The sequence below is a fragment of the Raphanus sativus genome, chromosome 1 (assembly GCF_000801105.2).
Source record: "Raphanus sativus cultivar WK10039 chromosome 1, ASM80110v3, whole genome shotgun sequence".
Classification (NCBI taxonomy): Eukaryota; Viridiplantae; Streptophyta; class Magnoliopsida; order Brassicales; family Brassicaceae; genus Raphanus; species Raphanus sativus.
In genome coordinates this window covers 3,503,626-3,519,548 of record NC_079511.1, presented here as the reverse complement: position 1 = coordinate 3,519,548, position 15,923 = coordinate 3,503,626, and the positions used below count along the sequence as shown (strand labels likewise).

The following is a 15,923-nucleotide window of genomic DNA, read 5'->3' as shown; positions in this document are numbered from 1 at the left end:
AATGTACTAAAAACTAAAAAAACATTATCTTACTTGCGGTATAATCCCATAGGATACTTGTGGGGATTAGATAAGGAAGGATGGGGGGGGGGAGTGGGGAGTAAGTAATGTCGGACGTATGAGACAGAAGAGGTGTCCGAAAACTAGATACACCACGCGTGACCGAGGACACGCGTAAGACGCTTAGCTAACTCTCTCTCTCTGATACTAAACGTGGTGTATCTTCAATTCCCTTTCAGAAGACGAGTTCGGCATTTTTCATTCATTGTCTCGTCTTTTTAACAACTCCATAACGAAAAAAGGTACCGTTCTCATTGTTATCGTCCATCAATGGCTATGGTAGAAGAACCCATCCTCTCAAGACTCGACCGTATAGATGTCATGGTGAGGAAGCTAGAAGAGATGAAAGGAAGCTCACCTAGAAGCTCCAGCCCATCGACTCCATCGAGTGGGACTCAGCCATCTTCATTGGATCTTTCATCACCGAGGAGCACAGGTGGGAAGCAAGTTCAGTGCCGTTCGATGGAGCAAGTGATGGAAGAGACTGAGAGAAAAGGGACCTTGCTAGAGAGACTAAACAATGTGGAGGAGCAAGTTCTCAAGCTGTGTTTAAAGTTGGAGGAAGAGTTTGAAGAAGAGAGTAAGGGAGATGATAATTCAAAGAGAACGAAGAAGAAGAAGAAGGGGTTGAGGAAGTTGGTAGAGAAAGTTGTACTTGGATCTTCTTCTCCGACCAAAAGCCCTTCCAAGAGATGGCATTGCTGAGCCTTTTTTTCTATTACTCTGTTTTTCCTCCATTATCCATGTATGTATAAAAGCTTTTCTTCTTTTTTTCTATGATGAAAGGCTCAAATTTTAATCGTTTCGTTTTCGTGTTTGCGTTTGTTGTTACTTGTAAGTGAACTGCAATTCTGTACGCACAAAGTTGTTTGCCTGTATATTCCGCATAAGAGCCTACTCTTATTTCAATAAATGTGATGTTTATCACAAGTCACCTGCGCTTGCCTGCCTTGTTAACATACTTTTTTTAATTTTTAAAAACAAATGTAATGTTAAATTTATCACAAGTCCCGGTTTTGATCAAGAAGGACTTGCAGAAGATGACTCAACTTGTTCCGTGTAATGCGTTGTGAGAAACCGCACCGTTGAATAGTATCGCTATGGATCATGTCACCATGTGAATGTATCCCAAAAAAGAGCTTTATAGTGCGGGGTGAAACATACATTACATTATAAAGATGACATGATCCATAACGATAGAACTTATACATTACCACCGTGACTACCACCACCACACTCATAAACGAATTTATGAAATCGCAATTAGATAATTAATTTATTTATTAGCGCATACACTCAAGTTCCTTTTATATGACAAAAACAAAGATTACAGAAACAAATTATTAATACGCCGAATAACAAAGTTTCCCCGTTTTTCACCTTTCCCCTTGTTTTATGCAAAAAAAAGGTTTCAAAACTTGGATCTCCAAACCATCCATCGCTCTCGAGACTGGACTCTCCATCGGGATCTCAATCTTGTGCTGTTTGATTGAATCGGTTAGGGCTTTTCAGCTAAACCAAACAAAACCACTGCTCGTCTACCGGAAGAAGCGGTTACCTAGATTCACTTGCTAGGAGTGTTCTAGGCACGGATCTAGCCAAGCTCTCCTCCTCCTCCTTTGTTCAGCTACGGCGAAGCTTTTCAGCTCCACCCCCACTCCACTCCTCACTCACTCGCAGAGCCATGTTCTGGAAGCTCACGTCTCTCTCTGCATCTTCTCCGGTGAGTTAACAGAGATTTTCCCCGGTGGCTTTTCCCTTGAAATTGACTTTTTCTATTTTGTTTATTCTCTCAGTCGCTCGTTACTTTGAACGGTTTGCTCATATTATCTGAAATTGGATTTGCTTAGTTAGTATCATTGACTTCATTGTTTACGAGCATTAGGTGGAGACGATACTAGACAAAGAGAATTTCGCTTTGGAAGAGCTTCTCGACGAGGAAGAGATTATCCAAGAATGCAAGGCTTTGAATAGCCGCCTCATTAATTTGTACGTTTTTTGTTTGTTTGTTTTTTTATCATTTTTAATTTATTGTTTCATAGAAATCAGATAAACCAACCCTATGCTAAAAGTTGTGGGAATCCAGTGTCTGTTGCAGTAATGTTTGATTGTGGGGGGGGGGTATTAATGTTTTTGCAGTCTAAGGGATAAAGCTCAGGTGGAGCAGTTATTACGTTACATTGTTGAAGAACCTCCAAATGATGCTGCTGATAGTAAACGTTCTTTCAAGTAATATTTGCTGCTTCCTTGTTTCTAGCTGGAGTTCATACTCTCTCTCTCTCTCTCTCGTAGCTAATTATAGTTTCTTCTTCTCTTAGGTTTCCATTCATCTCCTGCGAAATATTTACATGTGAAATTGATGTTATTCTAAAAACTTTGGTGGAGGACCAAGAGGTATTTCCTTTTTTCATTCATACATTTCATTTGTTTTGTCATCTGTAATGTGTTTTATTGTTACCTACTTACCCTAGATCTCATTTGTTGGCTTAATTTTCTTGCAGCTGATGGACTTGCTTTTTTCTTTTCTGGAACCAAATCGTCCTCATAGTGCATTGCCTGCGGGCTATTTCAGCAAGGTACTCTCTCTCTCTCTTATAATACCAATAAGTTTGCGAATTTAGCCAACTTCCGGTAGTTCTTTTTTAATATTCATATATTTTGTGGCTTCAATTATTTGGAGACTCCGTGATGTGCAGCACCTTACTTGTCTCTGTTTGGTGTAGGTTGTCATTTGCCTTATGGTCAGAAAGAGCGCAGCGCTTATGAATTATGTGAAAGTAAGTATTGACATTTGGTTAAATTGATGGTAAATGTTATTTTCTTTTCCCTCTTTTGCATGACGTTTATGACTAGATTTTTATGTAGCTGTAGAAGTATATACATTTGCATCAAGCCTGGGTCAATATGATTGAACTATAGTTGGCTGAAAATTTGGACAATATAACTTTAAAAATATTCCATTGTAGTCTTGACAGATAGATCTCAATTGAATTGCTGGCAATTATTTTTTTTGTGACAGCAAAATTAGTTCAACTGTTTATGTTTGTTTTGTGTTGAGGTACCTACACTGGCTACAGTTCTAAAGTTACTTTTGATGATCACAGGGGCATCAAAATGTTTTCTGCCAGTTGGTTGATTTGATTGGAATAACATCCATCATGGAGGTAATTGGTTTGTCTTAGACGCAGTGCAAGTTGGTTTAGCTTCAGAGATCATTTTTGCAATAATATTTATGTGACTATGTCTAGGTTTTGGTTCGCTTGGTCGGGGCGGATGATCAAGTCTATCCCAACTTTCTGGATGTGATGCAATGGCTCGCAGATAGCAATTTACTTGAAATGATCGTGGACAAACTTAAACCATCTGTAAGTGGTGAAGCTTTTCTATATTTACAAGAGGCTCGTGATTCTGTTTGATAAATCTAGGATATCTGATCTGGCTTTCCTAGTTTATTTTATCATCTTCTTCACTCTGATCTGATATTTGTAGTTTATTGCAATCTTTTCCAACTTGAATCAGAGTCCTCCGGAGGTTCAGGCAAATGCTGCAGAAACATTATGTGCAATTTCTCGGAATGCACCATCAGCTTTAGCTACACAACTCTCTAGCCCTGGGTTTGTAATCTTTTATTCCGTTATTGATTCATATTGCTTCATTATATTGATACAGAAGTATTTGACGTGGCAGCACAACTTTTTCCCTGTTTATGCAGCTTCGTTGCTAGGATATTTGGTCATGCTTTTGAAGACTCACACTCAAAAACGGGTCTAGTTCATTCGCTTTCAGTATGCACCTCTCTGTTGGATCCGAGAAAATCAGCTGCGTCATCGTCTATGTTCAATTCTTATAGCGGTCAACATATGTTCGAGTCTCCTGTCCCAGCGTCTCAGGAGACTATTGGTGCCATGCTGCCTAAACTCAGTAAGTTGGAACATATGATGTAACATCTTCACGTCTCAGGAGATTATTACTTTCCCCCTTTTGGGATTGGATGCACATAATCTAATATTGCAAATAACCAGTAGTCAACCCTTTTCTTCTGTGATATATCTTCCAATTTGCGAGGATTTAAGATCTATTTGCATGTCATGTTTGATTTTCTCTGCTCGCTATGGTGTCTGTTCTGTTTTGGTTTGTATTGATTAAAAGGAAACTGGTTTCACATCAATTCCATAAAGTTTTGAAATACTTTCGTAGAACTTTTTGTATATGTAGGATAGTGTTTCATACAAATATTCCAAGTCGGGGTTTACGTATTCAATGGCCTTATATGATCAATATATCTTTTTTTTCTGCAGGCGACTTGCTTATGCTTCTCAATGTAGCATCTGACAGCACAGTATTGCCTACAACATATGGTGAACTGAGGCCTCCTCTTGGAAAGCATCGTCTAAAGGTCTGATCCAAAACTTGTAGTTCTACGACAGCAACATTGCTTTTTAATATATAAAGTCTCTATGCTTAATTAGACTCGGTATCCCTCTTTTCTCTTTCAGATTGTGGAGTTCATTGCAGTTTTGTTGAGAACTGGAAGTGAAGCTGCACAGAAGGAGTTAGTTAGTTCAGGAATAATTAAAAGAACCCTTGATCTGTTTTTTGAGTAAGCATTTGCTAAACTTCAAACTCTTGATCTCAGTGTTACTATATCTTAAATAATCAAGCACTTGTAACATATGAAGGTACCCATACAATAACGCGCTGCATCATCAAGTTGAGACTATAATACTTTCTTGTCTGGAAAACAAGAGCGATTTGATGGTTAACCATATTCTTCGAGAATGCAATATGATTGGAAAATTCCTCGCTTCAGACAGGGACTCGGATCTCTCAGGTGATAGCCAGGTATTACCATTTGCTATGTTCACAAAGTTTTAAATTTGATCTTTGGTATATGACGTAGTGTCATGTTAAGGCAGCTCCAAGTTAGAGCCATTGGTTCACTGCTCCAAAGTTCATTTACCTAACCAAGTACCCTTTGCCATTTTCTTTTTCTTTTGTGTGAGGTAGCCTACTGCAGCAGCCACTGGGAAGAAACCCCCTCGAGTCGGATATATTGGACACATCACAAGAATATCAAATAAAATTGGTCAGTTGAGTAACAGCAATGACCACCTAAAGGCATACCTTCAGGTTGTTCAATCTCTTGCTGTGTGTGTAGTTCTGCCGCTTTTTTTTGTCAGTTTACACGGAATATAAACCATTAGTCGAGTCTTGCGATGAGGTGTCCTCGCATTCTCAGCGCACGTTTAATGCTTGCTGACATGGCTTTGTTCATTCTCAAATCTTTAGGAAAACAGCGAATGGAATGAGTGGCAAGGTAGTGTTCTACAGGAGCGTAATACTGTTGAGAATGTCTACAGATGGGGATGCGGGTACGTCCATTACCTTTACTCACTAATCATATAATAACCGCCATCATGATCAGTCACAGCTACATATGAATATTAATTAGCTTGTCCGGTTTGAATTTTATATTCACTCTTGGTTAATAAATATTCCTAAAACACTTTTAAATGTAGGCGCCCAACGACAGTACAAGATATGACAAGAGATAGCGATGAGGAAGACAAGGATTACGATGTTGCTGCTCTGGCCAATAATTTGAGCCAAGCATTTACGTATAAAATGTATGGAAACGATGACAATGAAGAGGTATCTTCCCATCCTAGTGCCCATTTTTTCCCTCAATTGCGAACGATTTAACTGGTACTAAATTTATCTTCTTCTTATCTCCTCTGGTCAGGACCACAATGCTCTCGACAGAGATGATGATGTAAGTCTTGCACACTTCCTCTTCCTCCTTTTGTTCTTTTATCACACCATGATACATACAGGGATGTACCTCAATAACATTCTTTTGAAAATTGGTATTTGTTCATTATACGCAGGATGTGTACTTCGACGATGAATCAGCTGAAGTAGTAATCTCATCCTTAAGACTCGGAGATGACCAAGGAAGGTGAGTTTATTCTTTTCTTTTTCTCTGCATATACTGGTGTCCTCGTATCCTTGCTTTAATTTAACCCAGGTTTTTTACACTTTGCTGGTAGAACAATGACTTGAATCTTTCTCATTACTTTGCCGCAGCTTGTTTACAAATTCAGATTGGTTCACATTCCAAGACAACAGATTCGGGAGCACGCCCTCTGACACAGCAGGTTCCAATACGTTACAGGACGAGGAATTGAACAGAGCCTTCAATGCCAACACTAGCAGCAGCAGTGACGACGACGAGGTGGTCGTTGGGGAAGAAGACGATGATCTAACCAGGAATCCAAAGGATAGCGCAGCTGAAACCAACTTCCAAATGGGGTTCTTCGACTTCAACACGCCGGAGAAAACCGAAGAAGCTTTTGCAGAGCAGCCACCCGAATGGGTTGGGTGGAGCGAACCATCATCCGATATGCAAGGGAGTAGTGGCACTGGTCTGAACCCATTCCTTGATGATGATGACGATGATGACAGCAAAAACATGATGAACCTCGACATACCAGTGCCTGAGGGAAAAACGGAACCTGTGATACCAAACGGGTCTTCGTCCCCAACAGGAAGATCGTTGTTCGAGAAGGATGTGGAGTTTGTGGGAGTGGAAGCAGAAGGGACAGAAAAAGCCATGGAGCAAGCGATGAAAGAAGGGACAGTAGGGGAAGCTGGAGCCATGAAGAGGAAGATGGAGACGGTTGAGGAGCAAAGTTCGGGAGTGAAGGAGTTCAACGATAACAATTTCTGGAAAGTGGATCAACAAGTCGGAGTTTTGGAGTGACAAGAAAATAGAATATTATCTTGTTGTACATTATGATTTTGTATGAGAGTGTTTGTGTAAGAAAACTTTGTTTTTTTAGTTGAGATTTGGTTTTAGAGACTCATTCCTTATGTTCCTCTGATGTCTCTGCAAGCCAAATATGTCTCTGCAAGTCAAATATGTCTCTGCAAACATACTGCTTGCAAAATGGAACGGAGCATAATATGATAGAGACACATAATAAAACAAATACTATGTAACAATAATACACCTCTAAACTCTCTTCATTAGATATTTCTTTAAAAAAAACAGTCACTAACAACACTCTACTTGTATACTATTCTCCTCCTGCAGAGAGTGAGTTCCCATATCTGCGGATCATCAACTTTCAGAGACCAACTCAAAACTTCCCTCTGTTCTCTATCTTTACGCTCCGGATATCACCATGCTGGTGTGTCATCAAACTGATCACCTTCCTTCCTCCTCATCTCTATGATCTTCCTGTGTGAGTTAGAATGCACAGATGGGATGAAGGTCGGGCTTGACGCTGGTCTATACTCAGGAACTAAACGGCCTGATCTGAACCTGACCCCGCACGCGTTGCAGAGGGTCTTTGGCCCATTGGGCCCTTCCCTCCACTGAGGAGTCTTGGTTGTCTCACAGTGAGTGCATTTCCAAACTATCCCATCAGAGTTTAATCCCTCAGAACTCGATGACGCTGATGAGTAGCTGCTGCTCGGGGATATCTTGCGTTTCTTCTTGGCATGCTGCTCAGAAGAAGAATAGTAAGTCTCGGACTCTGATTCCCCCGGGGGGATTAACTTCTCAGGCTCAAAAGGGTAAATGTATCCAAGTCTCAGTGTAGTGGGGCGTCTGCGCTTGCTTCTCACGCCTTTAACAGGAAAAGACAATCTCTGAGATGTGGAGTTCTGTGGCGAGAAAGAACCGTCGCTGCTCTCAAGAACTGACACTGGGCTTGAAGACTGAAACAGCTTAGAGACTTTGACCTCAGGATGTGATGATGAAGATTGCTGGACAGTGCTATTTATGCCAGACAAGGCTGCAGATGAACCGGACTGTTTCTGCAACCATGAAAGAATATTAGACAATTACCATTATACACTTTAATAAAGATTTGACTATTACTCGAAAAAAAAATCTCTATACGTGACTCGCTTTTCTAACCTAAGCGGTAAAAAAAAAAGGTATCATCGAAAGAAGCAATATATATATATATATACGTTACATAATATCAGCTTGAATGAATATATATATATTAAAAAAAAATGAATATATATATATATATACGTTACATAATATCAGCTTGAATGAAACGCACAACCCACCTAATCTATCACGTGACATGCATATTCCTTGTTATTTGTTTAGATTATGTCACAAGTAGCGTAAACAAGCGACTAACTTTATCGAGAACAACGAAGAACAACTCACCAAAACAGGCAAGGCCTTCTGAGTCCCGGCCTTAATGGCAGCACAAGAGTTGAACTCAGAGGGGAAACTAGTAAACATATCCATGGGAGGAGGCTCGAGTTCTTTAAACTGAGCGTCCCAATCACCTCCCTCGCCATTGGTGGTATCGATGTCTTCTAGCGGAAAATCAATATGGTCGATGAAATCATCGAAGAAATTGTCTGAGAGACCTTTTAACTCCTCCTCAGGTAACCAGTTCATAACTAACATACAGAAAAAAAACAAAAGGTTATACCGAGAAATGTAAAAACAGGTTTTATGTCACTCTTTGATATGATATAGGCCTTAAAACAACAAATAAAAGGTAGCCAAGAATGATAATTAATTACAGTTATTTCTTCTCATCACTGAGTTTATAAAAACCGCAGAGACAAGTGTCGGTCGCATTTTCTCACACCAAACAAAGCAAAACGGACGAAGAAATTTACCATTTTTTGGAAAAAACATAGAACAAAATATAAACACAAGGAGAAATCTCTTTTCACGGAAGAGAGAAAGAGAGACGTACGAACCTTTTCGATATAGTATGGACTACACAGAGAGAAAGAGAGAAGGAGGAGTAGTACGATTTGCAGTTTCACAATTTTGGGAGATATAAAAATAAAATAAAAAGCCAAATGAATGAATGATGGATGATAAACAGAGTGTGAGAGAGGGAGAAGAAGGTTGATATGGGAGTTTTTATTTATTTATTTAAAGATATTATTATTATAGGAATAATTAAAAAAAAACGTAAAAATATGGAAACTGCTATTCATCTCGACATTTCTTAACTTTAAAGAAAATCCGTAATTGATTTTTTTTTGTTTCCTGGGAGTCAAAGAAAATACGCGTCTCTACTTTACACACCTTTGGTTAACTCACTGAATACTGTTTTTTTTTTCATTACCGAATTAATAAATACATTAACCGTACGCATACTTAACTGAATAAATTCAGTTCAACAAGTTCTGGTACAAATGTAACCTCTTCTACAGCACATAAATATCTTTTCATTCGTATATAAGGTAATAAAATTAAAAAAATAGCAGTCAACGTCTGATCTGAATGAATGAGGAATATAACGTGTAAAATCAATATGTTTTGACAAAAAAAGAAGAAGGTAATAGTGAAGATATATATACAGAAGAAAATAATTTGAGTGGGAATAATAGTTTAGAAGGAAACACGAAAATGTCATAGAGAAGCACATGCAAAACCAGGTGATAAAAACCTTGAACAACGATATGATGATGGTTCGTTCATAGATCAGATCTATTATTATTTTTCTGTTTGGTTAGTGGCTAAATGATGTTAAGCAAACCAACAAGTCAGAGGAAGGATTAATAATTACATTATTAAAACTTTAGCATATAGTGTAAGATATGGTCAAAGTGAAATGGAGAGATCACCGACGATTACGAGTCGAGAACCGAAATTTTTAACAATTATTATGGGAAAGTGGGTCCCCTGCCTAACTCTTTTGCTTCCCATCTTCCACATGATGTGTTCTTCCTATCAATTATTCTTTTAAATCATATCATTCCAATAAATATGTATCATATTGTGTTGACACTGATGTCTAAAACCAAGACAGTTATTAGAACTAAGTATCATGATTTTTTTTTAACACTCATATTTTTATCTTTCAGTATTATCTTTTGAATCCTAAGTTTCCGCATGGTGTGTCACTCTGCATCGTGGATAAAAAAAAATTCATGTTGTGATGTGTATATTTTCTACATCTGTTTATACAAACTGATTCATTTTTCTATTTTGTATTTTTTCTATGATGGCAGTAAATTATAGTAGTAACTAGTAAATAGTACAGTCAATTGCGTGAAAAAGAGTACAGTCAAATTCAAACTAGTTAGTACTTTCCCATATAAGAAATCCAATGAACTTTTTAATTAAAATTGGTTGCTTGTCTATAAATCCTAGTCTAATAAATTTTGAAAGGATCATTTTATCATATAAAACCATAGAGATTTTATGTTAAATTAAGAGTTCAGGTTATAAATAGCCATATAATTTCATCATAGGTTATCATCCCAACTCTTTGCGTAGATCAAACTCAAATATTCCTTGAAGTTTACAAAAAAAAAGTGTAAAAGAAGGTTTTAAAACAAACAGCACTTACTTTTGACTTTTGTTATATTATTAGCCTTTTTAAAAGAAAAGAAGATGTGGGCTTTGCTTCTAATTTTTTCATTTTTCACCTGTAAGGCAAACACCCAAAACTTTTTCTTTTCCAGGAAAAGAAAAAATAAATATTACAATTAGACCCAGAAACTTCTCCTAATTGCTGAATTTGGCCCAAAAGAAAGTGAGAATGATCAAATCTTAACTTTAGAGGTTCTTCTCCTTCTAGCGTTTACAAATAGAAACAAGAGGAAGAGCAGTAACAGCATCAATGCCACTGATACCAACTTCCACAGCTTCTCACCCTCCATTTCTCCAAATACGTTCTGCAGATCAACAATGCTCCCCTTCGACTGCACATTCAACAACAACAACAACAACATTTTGAATGAGAGAAACTCTGAGCCAGTTCCATTGCAAGATGTGAATCTTTTGGATCAAAAGCAAAAGAGGGGACTCACAGTTGAAACCATTTTATTCGACACTAGTTCATGCTCTTTGACAAAGATCTCTTTAGCATACTTGTAAAGCTCCACATCTAGATTGTTAAGCGATTTGATCTGCTGAATGACCTCGTTAGGAACTCTTGAACGCGTCTGCAAAATGCATTCATCAAAAAAGATTATAGATTACTCAGGGCTTCTCTCATTTAACATTTATTTTTTACCCCTCTGGTAAAATTAGCTGGCGAGATTCTCTTCAAGGAGTTGACACGTCTGGTTCCTTGGGACTTTCTTAGATGAGTAATGCATCCCTCATAGACTTCCATTAAGGTTTTTACCGTCATCTAAATTGTATATATACAACAGAGATAAAAATCAACACCATTTCACGCATTGATCATAAAGCCTAGAAAAGGAAAGTTACTTACATTTCCACTCTTAGCTTCTATCTTATTAGATGCAACTTCAGATGTACCATTCTGCAAGTTATTAGTCACTTTCAGTAACAAAATCACAGTTTTTACAGCCGAGAATTAAAACCTTTATTACATTGAGGTGCATGAATTCACCTGGGTTTCACTCTTATCTGATCCAGATTCTGAAACTGTAACACTTGCTTCTGGAGCATCAAGAAAATAAGGTTTGAGAATTTTTACGATTATTGTTGTATCCAAAAGGAACTCTCAATATCATTATCCTTGACTCTAAAGGTCACCCGCATTGGTGAGTTTCTCATCATGAATCTCTCACCAATTATATTAATATTTAATTAGAAAGTCTGACAGAAAAGGCTGAGAGACGCGTCCCTCAAATGAGAGACTTTGCCAAGCTTTTCTGAGAGACTTACCTACCTATTAAAAATTGATATAATTCGTGAGAGACTCACCAATGCCGATGCCCTAAGTTGCTAGGTTTGTCCTCCATAAAGAAAAATTTGAAAGATGGAGAAACTTACACCAACCTTGTTTAGTAGTTTCGGTTTTTGCAGTTGCATTTGACGCACCCAATTGAGAAAGCACCTGAGAACCCACTACATTGGCAAAAAGCGATGCAGATTCCCTGTGCTCTTCTGTCAGTCCAACATACAACATGCTGTCTAACCTTCTCTGCAATATCAAAAAAAAAAACTTATAGAATCATCTACTACCAAAATACAGTTCAGTATGATGAGAGAAGAACAAAACAAGTGTAGCTATAGCTAACCAACCTTGGCGACTTGGAGAACAGGCTCACCGAGGTTTCTGTACTTCTGCACACAATGCCGAACCTCGTGGGCTTCTGATAAACGTGAATTGTTTGTCAATCCTGCAATCTGTGAAAAATGAAATGAAAATGCTCTGGAGATTCTCTAAATCAGTTTACTTTGAAAAAAAAATCAAAAAGACAAAGAAACATGAAAAAAAAAAGTACCTGAAACGTTGCTCCGTTGTGGATAATGTCATGAGCAGTAGGGGTGTCGAGATACTTGTGCAGTGGCATAAGCATCTCGTCCATGTCGTAAGGGTTGTCGTCCTCAATAATAACTACTCCCTTGAGTTTTCGTGCATCTCTCTGATAAAGACCAAACATGAGTGAGTAACAAGCTTCAGTGGATAGTTTTGTGTGTTGTTCTTATCATATACGAGCTTAAAAAGACGTCTATGTATGCGCCTAGGCCTGGTATTTTGAACCGAACCCGCTGAACCGGTTAGACGTACGGTTCGATTCGGTAGGTTTTCTAAAAACTTCGGTTTTCGTCGGTTACTTCGGTTTTCTTTTTCAAAAATAAAAAAAAATACCCAAACTGTACCAAAAACCCGAACCGAACTAACCAAACTAACTGAATTTAACCAAAATAAGCCAAATTTATTCGAAATTTTAACAGATCTAAACCAAAAATAACCAAAATAAAAAACTTTTGTAAGATTTTCAAAAACCGAAGTAAATGAATACCAAACCAAATTTTATTTCGGGTTAGTTCGGTAAAATTTATATTGGACTGAACTAACCGAACAAACCGAACTAACCAAATGAACCGAATAACCGAACAAGCAGGGCTAAATGCAACAAAAACAAGATGAATGTGATTGGTGTGACATACCCGAGCAAACAGGTCTTCCCTCATCCATGGAACAAGGTACTTCCACGGCCATATGTCAAGCGTGCTTATCACATTATTCTTGCGGATGCGGCCAGACATCTTCGTCGCAGAAGTCAAATTGGGATGCACCAAGAACCTAGCTGCCACCTCTACCGAAAACTCATAAGTGCTCAGGACACGCGCAACGGGGTCCCGGACTATTGTCATCACCGAGGTTCTCTCCCTCGGAAGCTTAGACATTAAACTATAATCATCATGCGTTGCCAACAACTTGCACTTTTGCTTCCTATAAAGTTTTACAGAGGGATGATGAGCCAAACGAAGGAAAATGTTTCAAACTATCTACTGATCTCATGTCTCTGCTAAGTTATTCAAAAGTTAACTTAGCAATCCATAGGATTAGGAAGATAACCTAGGATCGAAATGGAGCTTGTCGTAAGAACGAGGACATTCCTCAGCGTTATCATACAACTTCCTCAAGAAACTTCAACAAGCAGGAAGAACAAAATTAAACAAATTATTTTTCAAATTAACTCAATAAATAAATAAACACTTTTGGTAAGAGAGAGAGAGAGAGAGAGATTCACCAGTGGAAATAAGTCCTGCCACCAGTTCGAGGAACATGGAGAAAGAAGAGCAGATCCTTAAGCGAGCGTTTGTCTTTGTTAGGATCTTCTTCACGAGAAGAAGTCTCTGCCCACTTTTTCACAACTCTCTCGCAATGACCAAACTCAAGCTCCTCCGCAGAGGAGACAAGAACTGATATTACAATGAACGTCGAGACAAATGAGGAACTGAGTGTTGTGAAGTAGAGAGTGAATCAAATCAAGTTCACCAATACAAACCTGAGCCGACAAGTGTAAACCACACCAGAGCTAGCTTCGAGATAGGATTCATATGCATCGTTCGTGCCTCTCGATTCCGAATCCTACTGATGATTAATCAAAATATATATAGATAATAAAAAAATCGAAGCTTTATACGAAACGAATCAAAATATATATAAGAGATACGATTAGGGAACTGAGGAGAAAGAGAAAAAAATCAATTTCGGAAAAAGACAAAACCCAGAACAGAGTTTGTGTCGTGTAATAAAACGAAACAGAAGTGAATGTTGGAGGAGGAGAACAAGAGGGAAGAGGCAGAGAAAAGGGGGGACCCAGAGAATCAAAGGAATTGAATAAAGAAAGGCCTACTTGGTATTGTATAGGGGGAATCGAGATCTCGTGCTCCCTTCCTCGATCGCCGTAGGGGGCAAAACTCTGTATTCCACTAGGCCCTACGAGAAGCTCAAAACAAGGGAGGGTTGTATTACATCGATCGATGGGAGGAAGCAACGGAGAGAGAGATTTGTGTGTGCGCTCCCAAGAGAACAGGGTCACGAGATTTTCTCTTGGTTTCTCCTCCTCGCCCACCCAGAAAAACAAATTAAAAAGAAAAAAGATTGTAAGCTTTACGGAAGAAACACGCACCGAGGAGGTGAAGAGCGAGAGCACTCACTCAGTGTGAAAGAAATCATTTGTTTAATTAATTAATTAATTAACTAATTATCCTCTCATACATTATTTGTACTTAAAAGATTTAATTGGTAGGAAATCAATTAAGTTTGACACATTTAAATTTATTAAATATCTAATTTTAAGAGTATGCTACAAATCTTCAGTTGATATTCCAAAAATTCATTAGATATTGACTTTCAACAATCTTTCGATGCGTTTGAATCTGAAATAACGGGTTAACGAAGAAAAAAATATGGTCCGTGTATTTCTCTACCATGCTAGAATCATACGTACTTGTATTGTCTTTGTCATGAAGGAGAGAGATAGACGATTCAAAGATCACTTTAAGCATATGATAAAAAGATTTCAACTGCAGTTACACAAAAGATTGTGATGGAAGAAACTATTTGGCTAGCTAGTGAAAAGAACATTTGTAGTGGGTTTGTCTGGTTTGTTATATGTGTATGACTATGCTTTTACCGTTTATGTCTAAGATATTATAACAATATGGACAATAAAGATCCGATGTGAGTTTTTAGGAAACTCCATTGAAGGAGTAACAACATATGTGGAACCCATATCTCCTCTACACAGTGGAGACAGTGGATTCATTGCATTATTCCACTCTGTGCCCACTACCAGATGAGGATTGATTCGCTTACTAATTGTTCCGATGAATAAATCATCGAGTCTGTCTTAAAAACCTCTTTTAGTATTTTGCTCTCCGTCTGGTGATTGGTTCCGAAACACCGCTATCTGCATATTGCCCTGGAGCTCCCATGAAGCTTACCAGGTCATCGAGAAACATCGTCTAGGATATCGAAGAAAGCTCTTCTGACATTGCTTTTTTACTTTGATTGATTTCGAACATTGGAGTTGTCTTGTTATTTTTGCACAAAGATCTTGTAATATATATTGTGTACTAAGAGATATATATATATATTGTATCTCTTTCTAATCAGCAAATATCTCACCACTGGAGTTGCTGATGTCATGGTGAGGAAGTTAGAAGAGATCAAAGGAAGCTCACCGAGAAGCTCGAGCCCTTCCAGGAGAATGAGAGATATGGCATTCTGAGCCTTCTTTGTTTACTCCCTCATCGTCGATGTTAGACAGCTTTTCTTCTTTTTCTTGCTGAAAGGCTTCTTGATTTGCTGGCTCGATAGAATTGTTTTGTTTGTGCTTGTTTGTTGTTACTTGTTAGTGTGCAATTTGCAACATGGATCCACAAAATTTGCTTGCTTGTTTGGTCAAACCCACTGTATATTACGCAAAAGAGCCGACTTTATTTCAATAAATAAATGTGATGTTTGTTATCACAAGTCACCGGAGCTTTGTGATGATACATTTTTAAAAATTTATTCAAACAAAAAATGGTTTTACAACGTATCTTGCATTGGTACTTTAGTATTTTTCATAAGAATAATAAAAAAAAAAATTATCTAGCTTCTAGCAAACTGTAATCCTTTTTTTTTTGGCAACAGCAA

The 15,923-nt window shown here is 38.0% G+C and overlaps 5 protein-coding genes across 8 annotated transcripts; 3 read left to right on the top strand and 2 right to left on the bottom strand.

Moving 5' to 3' along the window:
* Nucleotides 1-140: 140 nt before the first annotated feature.
* On the top strand, nt 141-865 carry LOC130510539 (uncharacterized). The gene has a single exon (XM_057006957.1). It carries the CDS (start codon nt 331-333, stop codon nt 763-765), a length of 435 nt encoding a protein of 144 aa, XP_056862937.1. The 5' UTR covers nt 141-330; the 3' UTR covers nt 766-865.
* Nucleotides 866-1,414: 549 nt separating this feature from the next.
* On the top strand, nt 1,415-6,938 carry LOC108862158 (uncharacterized). Its single transcript, XM_018636205.2, has 19 exons — nt 1,415-1,783; nt 1,946-2,049; nt 2,200-2,289; nt 2,379-2,454; nt 2,562-2,636; nt 2,784-2,837; nt 3,165-3,224; nt 3,309-3,425; nt 3,580-3,674; nt 3,773-3,981; nt 4,359-4,456; nt 4,557-4,660; nt 4,740-4,902; nt 5,068-5,190; nt 5,350-5,432; nt 5,580-5,712; nt 5,804-5,833; nt 5,949-6,019; nt 6,148-6,938. Exons 1-19 carry the CDS (start codon nt 1,745-1,747, stop codon nt 6,821-6,823), a joined length of 2,400 nt encoding a protein of 799 aa, XP_018491707.1. The 5' UTR covers nt 1,415-1,744; the 3' UTR covers nt 6,824-6,938.
* Nucleotides 6,939-7,010: 72 nt separating this feature from the next.
* Nucleotides 7,011-8,964, bottom strand: LOC108862186 (GATA transcription factor 11). 3 transcript variants are annotated; one of them, XM_018636243.2, is made up of 3 exons: nt 8,806-8,964; nt 8,255-8,496; nt 7,011-7,884 (listed from the first exon to the last, which is right to left on the bottom strand). In XM_018636243.2, the coding sequence occupies exons 2-3, from the start codon at nt 8,492-8,494 to the stop codon at nt 7,243-7,245; spliced, it is 882 nt and encodes a 293-aa protein (XP_018491745.1). In that variant the 5' UTR covers nt 8,495-8,496; nt 8,806-8,964; the 3' UTR covers nt 7,011-7,242. The 3 variants fall into 3 exon arrangements, with proteins under 3 accessions (XP_018491745.1, XP_056861354.1, XP_056861352.1); XM_057005374.1 differs by lacking the exon at nt 8,806-8,964 and adding an exon at nt 8,623-8,784 and having other exon boundaries at nt 7,011-7,878; XM_057005372.1 differs by lacking the exon at nt 8,806-8,964 and adding an exon at nt 8,623-8,780.
* A 1,497-nt stretch (nt 8,965-10,461) lies between these two features.
* On the bottom strand, nt 10,462-14,433 carry LOC130509429 (protein-tyrosine sulfotransferase). 2 transcript variants are annotated; one of them, XM_057005367.1, is made up of 13 exons: nt 14,134-14,433; nt 13,783-13,868; nt 13,525-13,696; nt 13,350-13,421; nt 12,938-13,223; nt 12,268-12,408; nt 12,065-12,169; nt 11,819-11,963; nt 11,427-11,476; nt 11,286-11,336; nt 11,082-11,201; nt 10,876-11,010; nt 10,462-10,767 (listed from the first exon to the last, which is right to left on the bottom strand). In XM_057005367.1, the coding sequence occupies exons 2-13, from the start codon at nt 13,838-13,840 to the stop codon at nt 10,609-10,611; spliced, it is 1,494 nt and encodes a 497-aa protein (XP_056861347.1). In that variant the 5' UTR covers nt 13,841-13,868; nt 14,134-14,433; the 3' UTR covers nt 10,462-10,608. The 2 variants fall into 2 exon arrangements, with proteins under 2 accessions (XP_056861347.1, XP_056861349.1); XM_057005369.1 differs by having other exon boundaries at nt 13,783-13,865.
* A 256-nt stretch (nt 14,434-14,689) lies between these two features.
* On the top strand, nt 14,690-15,759 carry LOC130495501 (cyclin-dependent protein kinase inhibitor SMR16). Its single transcript, XM_056986906.1, is given in 5 exon segments — nt 14,690-14,726; nt 14,931-15,053; nt 15,056-15,166; nt 15,169-15,243; nt 15,246-15,759. Coding segments are annotated over 5 exon segments (375 nt in total). The 3' UTR covers nt 15,275-15,759.
* Nucleotides 15,760-15,923: the final 164 nt, after the last annotated feature.